At 41.7% G+C, this 10,000-nt stretch overlaps 1 protein-coding gene across 1 annotated transcript in view; it reads right to left on the bottom strand.

Annotated features, from left to right (window-relative positions):
• LOC143288395 (peroxisomal acyl-coenzyme A oxidase 3-like) overlaps window positions 1-10,000 on the bottom strand; it is a 37,529-nt gene that overhangs the window by 24,853 nt on the left and 2,676 nt on the right. The window contains 5 exon segments of the mRNA XM_076596814.1: window positions 343-439; window positions 3,207-3,439; window positions 5,317-5,406; window positions 7,201-7,275; window positions 9,472-9,702. Coding sequence (XP_076452929.1) covers window positions 343-439; window positions 3,207-3,439; window positions 5,317-5,406; window positions 7,201-7,275; window positions 9,472-9,702 — 726 coding nt within the window.

Genomic DNA, 10,000 nt, shown 5'->3' with positions numbered 1-10,000 from the left:
TAATAATAATAATGGATACTTATATAGCACACTATCCAGAAATCTGCTCTAGGTGCTTTACAAAAAACGCTTTTGTTAACATAAAACATTATATCTATGTTACATACACACACCAAAATGTGACTACACACACACACACACACACAATGCATACATACATTTTAACATACATGTGTATCTAACAGCTACCCTAACACATACACACACAGAGGCAGGCACAAACTTACATAAACACACGCACACACAAACTGAAAACTGAAAACTGAGAAACTGAAACTGAAACTGAAACTGAGCATGGGATCTGCAGCCCACAAACGCTGCTGCAAGAATTTTCCACTGCACCTTGTAGGGCGAGATGTATCTGCCGTCCGGGGAGACGTCGCCAAACTTGTCCAGCAGATTCTCACGGGGGATGCGGTAATTGTTGAATGCCACAAACCTGTGGGAAAAAGGGGGAAGGGAAAAAAAAAAGTTCAACATTCTGACGACACATCGAAGAAAGTAATAACAAGAAATGAGTAACAAACAGTACAGAGTGGTAACTCTCTCCATTCACAAGGTACACAATTTCAAGTCAATGCTGACGGGTGCAATAGCCAAGTGGTTAAAGCGTTGGAGTGTCAATCTGAGGGTCCCGGGTTCGAATCACGGTGACGGCGCCTGGTGGGTAAAGGGTGGAGATTTTTCCGATCTCCCAGGTCAACATATGTGCAGACCTGCTAGTGCCTGAACCCCCTTCGTGTGTATATGCAAGCAGAAGATCAAATACGCACGTTAAAGATCCTGTAATCCATGTCAGCGTTCGGTGGGTTATGGAAACAAGAACATACCCAGCATGCACACCCCTGAAAACGGAGTATGGCTGCCTACATGGCGGGGTAAAAACGGTCATACACGTAAAAGCCCACTCGTGTGCATACGAGTGAACGCAGAAGAAGAAGAAGACAAGTCAATGCTGCTTATGCTACCGATTCAGCTAATACATAGGTAAAAATAAAAAGGTACACAGGAGCAAACCCAGACAATTCCTCAAAAAAACGGAAGCGCTGGGCTTGTCCTTATACGGATCATGTGAAATGTGCACACAGCAGCAATGACATCAATGGACAAATGGAGTGATGGCCTAGAGATAACGCATCCGCCTAGGAAGCGAGAGAATCTGAGCGCGCTGGTTCCAATCATGGCTCAGCCGCCGATATTTTCTCCCCCTCCACTAGACCTTGAGTGGTAGTCTGGGCGCTAATCATTTGGATGAGACAATAAACCGAGGTCTCGTGTGCAGCATGCACTTAGCGCACGTAAAAGAACCCACAGCAACAAAAGGGTTGTCCCTGGCAAAATTCTGTAGAAAAATCCACTTCGATAGGAAAAACAAATAAAACTGCACGCAGGAAAAAATACAAAAAAAAAAATGGGTGGCGCTGCAGTGTAGCGATGCGCTCTTCTTGGGGAGAGCAGCCTGAATTTCACACACAGAAATTTGTTGTGATAAAAAGAAATACAAAAATACAAACAACCAAAAAATACAAAAACACCCTACAGAACAGATGATTTCTTAGACAGGATTTGAACAGAGGGAGGGCTGGACGATGGCCAGGACTGACAGGCGGTGAATTCCAGAGAGTGGGAGCATAAGAAACTAGAACCACGGTAACCAGAAGACTTTAAATGTATTTTAAGATTTTTTTTTTCTCCTGATGACCAGAAGGAAAGCGAAGGCTTGCAAGTGAGAAGTGTTTTAGATAGGTGTGCCTGAAGTGCCCAATCCAAACAGCGGAATGTAAGGACTACCACTTAATTTGCGCTGACTGCGGAAATTAAACCAGTGTAGTTCTTTCAGAAGTGGTGTAACATGATAGCCTATATGGCGGGGTAACTAAACAAAACCGTCATACACGTCAAATGTTATACGTCTGTCTGAGTCCGTATGTGTGCGTGCCTGAAATCTGACTGAATAACACAGAGAAACGAATGATGAGCGCCCAATGGCAGCTGTCAGTCGGCTCTACTCAGGTATGCAGCCTGTTGTGCAAATGACCCCCCCGAGTTTGTACAACGCTTAGAGCTTGGTCTCCGACCCAGGATAGGCGCTACATGGAGTGATGGCCTAGAGGTAACGCGTCTGCCTGGGAAGCGAGAGAATCTGAGCGTGCTGGTTCGAATCACGTCTCGGCCGCCAATATTTTCTCCCCCTCCACTAGACCTTGAGTGGTGGTCTGGACGCTAGTCATTCGGATGAGATGATAAACCGAGGTCCCGTGTGCAGCATGCACTTAGCGCACGTAAAAGAACCCACGGCAACAAAAGGGTTGTTCCTGGCAAAATTCTGTAGAAAAATCCACTAAGACAGGAAAAACAAAAAAAACTGCACGCAGGAAAAAATACAAAAAAATGGGTGGCGCTGTAGTGTAGCGACACGCTCTCCCTGGGGAGAGCAGCCCAAATTTCACACAGAGAAATTTGTTGTGATAAAAAGAAATACAAATACAAATACAAACATAAGTATCCACATCAAATCAAATCAAAACAGCGCTTACATTTTCTCAGAATAAATGAGCCACCGCAGCCCTGTTCTTGATTGGAACAAGGAAATAAGCAATATACTAGAAAGAGACTTTTATAGGTGCTTGAATTCAAGTCTAAAACCTCGTCAGTTGACTCTCTCAGACTTTGGTCCGATTCGCAGACCAATTCTGAGTTTAGCTCTCAGACTATCATCAAATTCACTACGGACCAAGTATTGTTCTAATGTCAAGTGCATATGCTTTAGTAACCTGACAATTGAGCATATAATTTTTCACTGTAGCTTGATGCAGCCTTTTGTACACAAAAGTGTGTCTTCACAAGAGACTGAGAACGTTGATGTTTTTGATTTTTCGCATTCATTATCAGTTGTTTCGCTTGTCAGTTTAACGACTTCTCTTTTACGAAGTCCTTTAAGTAATTTCCTGTAACTGTATTTAGAGGGGGGTTTTTTTCTTCAAATTTCACCCACATTTTTACCCTCATTTGCCCAGTTTCCCCCAACCCTCCATTCATCCACATCTCCCACCCCTTCTAACCGATAATACTCAGATGTATTCATAAATACTTTAACAGAATGTCTTCAACCACCGATATGTGTGACGGGACATTAAACAAAAATTCCTCCTTGATTGGAACTCGCTTCTAAACCCAAGGGCAGCTCACTCACTCAACTCACTCACCCATTGTCCAGGCCGTTCAGTCCCAGCTTCTCCCCCATGTCCCCCACCATCACGCCTGGCAGCGCCGTCAGGGAGCCGGGGTCGCGGACAGGTGTGACGAAGGTGTGCAGGCCGTGGCAGGCCCCGTCGGGGGTGTACAGCTGGGCGTACACGATGGCGTGCGTGGCCACCTTGCCCAGGTTGCCCACCCAGATCTTGGTGGCCTCGAAGTCTGGCGTGTTCAGAACGAACTCCTGCAATGGCACGAGAGTTTGATTGGAATTTGACGCATGTGTGGGGTGGGTGGGGGTTTCGGTTTTCCGCAATTTACCTTTATTCTTATCTTATCTGTCTATTATAATCAATGTGCAGTATAGTAGGCTATGTTTATAATTATATTCAAATAATGTTTCTTAATTCTTTCTGTTTTTACATTAAGAATACTAGTTATTACTTGCAGTGTGTGGATGTATGTATGAAACGGTGTATGTGATATTTTTTACATTTGTATCTTCGTAATATTCGTAAAAGCTGTTGTTGACTTTTACATTTATGGTCCCCATGTTGTTTACTTGTCTATGTTGTGATAATGCACCTGACCAAATTTCTCCAGTTGGAGATAATAAAGTTATTCTTATCTTATCTTATCTTATCTTATCCTTGGTCAGAGACCAAGCTCTAAGCACTTCACTGACTCGGGGTCATTTGCACAACAACCTGCCTGCCTGCCTTGGTAGAGCTGACTGATGGCTGCCTTTGGGAGCTCATCATTCGTTTCCTGTGTCATTCAATCAGATTTCAGGCACGCACACATACACACTCAAACAGAGTTCAAAGGTTAGGTGTGCAACAGCCGAGCACTGGACTTTCAATCTGAGGGTTACTGGGTTCGAATCTCGGTAACGGTGCCTGGTGGTGGGTAAAGAGTGGAGATTTTTTTTTTTTCCAATCTTCTGGGTCAACATATGTGCAGACCTGACTGCGCCTGAACCCCCTTTCGTGTGCATGTATATGAACGCAGAAGATCAAATATACACGTTAAAGATCCTGTAACTCATGTCAGCGTCCGGTGGGTTATGGAAACAAGACCATACCCAGCATGCACACCCCCAAAAAACGGAGTATGGCTGCCTACATGGTGGGGGTAAATACATAAAAACAGTCATACACATGTTACTTGTCTTGTCTGAGTGTGTATGACACTGTGTACGTGACTGAAACCTGACTGAATGACACAAGAAAAAAATAATGATGAGTGCCCAATGGCAGCCGTCAGTCGGCTCTACCCAGGTAAAGCAGGCAGCCTGATAGTGCAAATGACCCCATGTTTGTAAAGCGCAAAGAGCTTGGTCTCCGACCAAGGATAGGCGCTATATAAGTATCCATATCATCATCAGGTTGAAGGTCCTTTGATGGCCACTGGAGCAGTTAATTCATAACCACTGTGTGGGCCAGGGGACCAGTCTTCTCCTTCCACCATTTTAACCCCCCCCCCCCCCCCAACCCTCACGGCCACAGGAGCAGTTAATTCATAACCACTGTGTGGGCCAGGGGACCAGTCTTCTCCTTCCACCGTTTTAACCCCCACCCCCATGGCCCCCCACCCTCACGGCCACTGAAGCAGTTAATTCATAACCACTGTGTGGGCCGGGGACGGGTCTTCTCCTTCCACCATTTTAACCCCACCACCACGGCCACTGGAGCAGTTAATTCATAACCACTGTGTGGGCCGGGGACAGGTCTTCCGATGGGTTATGGAAACAAGAACGCACCCAGCAACGCGCACCCCCGAAATCGGAGTATGGCTGCCTTCATGGTGGGGGTAAATAAACAAAACAGTCATGCCCGTAAAACATTACATGTCTGAATACATGTGTCCGTGACTCGAACCTGATTGAATGACAAAGGAGACGAATGAGGAGCGCCCAGTGGCAGCCATCAGTCAGCTCTACCCAGGTAAGGCACACTGCTGTGCAAATAAATGACCCCCCGTGTCCGTAAAGCGCTTAGAGCCTGGTCTCCGACCGAGGATAGGCGCTATATAAGTATCCATATCATTCATTCATCACAATTCACATCGGTTCAATATTTTGAAACCCTAAGTCAACCAAAGGACTAGAAAAACACAGACCTGTGTCTTTGGGTCGTATGTGGCTGTCGTTCTCATAGCTTTGGTGTTGCTGCCATGCGACAGTTCTGTCAAGGCAAAGCAGCCAAAGTTCTGGAAAAGAAAAAGAAAAGATAATTTCAAAAATACATATATAAATCAAAGTGAACACACACAAAAAATAAGCAAAGCATACACTTTGCTTACTCTGCCAGAAATGTTTACCAATGCATCATGCTAACTGGTTTAACTCTCTCCATACGAACGGCGAAAGAGACGACGTTAACAGCGTTTCACCCCAATTACCATCATCAAAATATTGCAAGCGGAAGGCTCTTATACTGAAGAGGTGAATGCTGACAAAGAATACCACAATTCTGACGACGGAAACTAAAGGTTGGGTCATTCAGACACCCACTGGACATCCGAGGGGTCTGTGTAGAGGAGAAGAGAGGACTTGCCGTACTGAGTGAGTTAATCAAAAACACTAAAGTGGGTTCTGAGAAAGTGGAAAACGTTTAAAGCATTATTATCTACTCCATACCAAACAGTTCATTAGCATTTTGTTTTCCTCGTGAACTGCTCTCTGATAAATCTAATACCACATCTTGTAGAAAAAAAACAAAAAAACCAGTCTACATCATAGATCATGTCGTTCAAGACTGATCATGAACTTCTTGATCTTGACTGTAAAGAAAATAATAAGGAAAGTATACACTTTGTACGTTCAGATGACGGGTGCAACAGCCAAGTGGTTAAAGTGCTGGACTTTAAATCTGAGGGTCCTGGGTTCGAATCTCGGTAATGGCACATGGTGGGTAAAGGGTGGAGATTTTTCCAACCTTCCAGGTCGACGCATGTCCAGACCTGCTTGTGCCTGAACCCCTTCCGTGTGTATACACAAGCAGAAGATCCAATACGCATGTTAAAGATCCTGTAATCCATGTCAGCGTTCGGTGGGTTATGGAAAACAAGAACATACCCAGCATGCACACCCCCGAAAGCGGAGTATGGCTGCCTGCATAGCAAGGTAAAAACGGTCATACACGTAAAAGCCCACTTGTGAACAAACGAGCGAATGTGGGAGTTGCAACCCATGAACGAGGAAGAAGAAGTATGTTCAGCTAAAAACTATGAACACATCATGCTAACAACAAAAAAAAAACACAAAAAATAGTACCGCCAAAGTGGGAGAGATGTACAGCATTACCTAACCCACCCACAGACTGGCATTTTCTTTTTCCCATAAAATGTTTTCTGACCATAAAACTAAAACTAAACACTGAAGAAAATAATTATAACAAACCAGTCTGACCCCTTGTCTCAAAAATACTCCAAGACTGAACTTGAACTTCTGGTTGTAAATAAAGTACTGAGGAAACTATACACTAAAATAGTACTGATAAAACAGAGTAAAAACAGAGGAAATATCACACAAACACACCCTTTTGAGAGCGCTCAGTAACTGTGCAGCATCGTTCGCAAATAGACTCACGTCAAAACATCCCATAGTCTAAATGGAAACGACACTTTTGGAAATTAGTGTCAAAACCGACATTCTGATCTGTCACCACATACTTTCTTAAATTCTCCCAGCACTAGAAATGCACAATGCATTCAACATATCCAATCAAATCAGCTGTTTCAAGCCATGTCAAAGTTTAAAGTCCTACTACTTTTAGCATTATAGATCTATCTATTTCCATGCACCAAACTTTTCAGTGGCATTTTGTTTGCCCCTAAAAAAACAAAACCTGCTCTCTGACTACAAACATAGTAATGTGTACTGTGGAAACTATAAAAACCAGTCAGACTCTTATCTTAAACGGTACATATCTTATATGGTATATCGTATAAATGTAATGCTACATAAGTATCCATATCATCATCAAATAGTTCCAGACTGACCTTGAAGTTCTGATTGTCCTCCACAAACCGTTGATGCCTGGAGGAACCAGTAGATTGAACGGTACCCCCGAACATCTGAAACATCAAGAGCATGGATTTTTTTTCAATCAAATCTAGTGTCTGTACCCAGCTTTACCAGAAAGCTTGTGCAGAGGAGAAGTCAGGTATCTTAGTGCGCAGGATTCTCGCCCAAGTTTCCTGAGTTCGACCCCCATCTGACGGGCGCAATAGCCGAGTGGTTAAAGCATTGGACTGTCAATCTGAGGGTCCCGGGTTCGAATCACGGTGACGGCGCCTGGTGGGTAAAGGGTGGAGATTTTTCCGATCTCCCAGGTCAACATATTACGTGCAGACCTGCTAGTGCCTGAACTCCCTTCGTGTGTATACAGACACACAAGATCAAATACCCACGCTAAAGATCCTGTAATCCTTGTCAGCGTTTAGTAGGTCATAGGAACAAGAACATACCCAGCATGCACACCCTTTGAAAAACAGAGCATGGCTGCCTATATTCACACTATGTGAATTCTAACTCTAAGATGAAGAGTTTGTGTGTTTTTTCATCAATGAACAACATAACCAATTTAATATGTTGGAAAAATTTTTCATCTTACACAAGTTTGCAGTATTTAACGTCATGTAATTTCTTCCTGATTTCTTTGGTTTTTGTTGTCCAGCTGATTGATACACAATAATAAAAAATATATGAGAGAAAGAAGGAGAAAAGAAAACTACGACAAGTCTCAGTGAAGACTATTTTTCACCAAATCATCCACTTTCTAGTGGTTTAAAAAAAAAAAATTTCACAAAATCATCCACTTTCTAGTGGTTTTTTTAACTTTTTTTTCACAAAATCATCCACTTTTTAGTGTGTTTTTTTTTTTTTAAACTTTTTTTTTTCATAAAATCATCCACTTTCTAGAGGGTTTTTTAACTTTTTTTTCACAACACATCGTTCACTTTCTAGATTTTTTAAAACTATTTTTAGCACAACACCAGGTTGTACACGTATCCATGTGGACAGTAGGACAAATGTCTGGACTCAACCAAAGATATACTAGGACATGCGTATATTGAATTTCTTCTTTACGCCAACATTGAAACCAATACATTTGTCAAGGTCCAAGTCTAAAGCTGTCAATCAGCTTGTGATAAAAACAAGCAAAGTGTTTTCACTAAATTAGTCAAAATGAGTTCCTTACAATTAAAAATCTCCTGTTATGAATTAGTCAAAAATGAGTGTCTTACAATAAAAACAAAAACAAAAAAACCCCTCCTGTTATAACCTTGTTTTCAAATTAATCTGAAATTCAGAAAATATTCAACATGTCACCGGAATCTGTTTCACACAATGTCTGACCTAACAAAGACACGTACCCGACACTGACCTCACAAATGAAACAAGAGAGGCAAGGCCTTCACGACTCACTTGTGATACACTGGAAAAAAAAATCCAAGCTTTTTATGTATTAGTAAGATGAGAAAGATCAGTTTAAAGTGAATTAAGTCCCCTAGCATTAATTACAGAGTAATTTCCCTTTTTTTACTATCTGCACCAAACCGTTTGCAAAATAAATAAAAATTCCATGCTTAGCAAATGAAGTTCTTGTTTGAACAAAAAATGATAATAATGACTCCTCTTGTTGTTGTGTCAGAATAAGAGGTCAAAGTGCCAAGTTTAGAGAATACAAAAAATATAAATATAACAGTAAATGCAGTTTGCATATATTTATGCTTCTTTTTTAAAATTTTTTTGTGCCCATCCCAGAGGTGCAATATTGTTTTAAACAAGATGACTGGAAAGAACTGAATTTTTCCTATTTTTATGCCTAATTTGGTGTGAACTGACAAAGTATTTGCAGAGAAAATGTCAATGTTAAAGTTTACCACGGACACTCAGACACACACACACACACACACACAGACAACCGAACACCGGGTTAAAACATAGACTCACTTTGTTTACACAAGTGAGTCAAAAACTCTCCTGGTATAACCTTGTTTTCAAATTAATCTGAAATTCAGAAAATATTCAACATGTCACCGGAATCTGTTTCACACAATGTCTGACCTAACAAAGACACGTACCCGACACTGACCTCACAAATGAAAAAAAAGTAATAGAACATAGATCCTCTTCAGCAATAAATCATTAGACATTCTCAACCCTTCATCGATCTCTTGTTTGATGCTGGATGCAAACGTGCACCCCTCCTGCTAACATAAGTATTGTCTAATAAAGTTTTTATATATATATATATCCTTACCCACCTCAGAATTCAAACTTATCTTGGCAGCAACAGTCCAGTCATAACTGCCCAGGCAGTTTGTCAGAATCTGATGCTTCACAGGGTTGCCGAACAGCTCATCCTCAGGCAGGAAATCATACTCGTAGAGTCTGCGAACACGCTGGAACGACAGCTTTCGTTGCTCCTCCAGTGAGGGGGTTGAGAAGCCTCTGGAAAACAGGGGGTCCTTCTCCAGCGTTGACCATACTTTGTTCTGGAAATAACAATGACAGTAGCAATGACTATGACAATAACTACCGGTATTTAATTTATCTTTTTTATTTTCTATTCATTTTATTTTTGTTTGTTGTTTTCTTCTTATGTTGGACATGCGCTGCTGCCAAAAAGAAAATCTCTGTACCAAAGTATAGACAATAAAGTTTGTGTATTGTATTGTATTGTGTATTGTAATTATAATAAAGAATAACAAAACAACACCACCACTACCGACAATAATGATAATAATGATGATGATGATGACGACAACAACAAAATGACAATGACAATAATGA

This window comes from Babylonia areolata, chromosome 12, assembly GCF_041734735.1.
Source record: "Babylonia areolata isolate BAREFJ2019XMU chromosome 12, ASM4173473v1, whole genome shotgun sequence".
Classification (NCBI taxonomy): domain Eukaryota; kingdom Metazoa; phylum Mollusca; class Gastropoda; order Neogastropoda; family Buccinidae; genus Babylonia; species Babylonia areolata.
The sequence above is the reverse complement of the archived record's forward strand: the minus strand, read 5'-3'. Positions and strand labels throughout refer to the sequence as shown.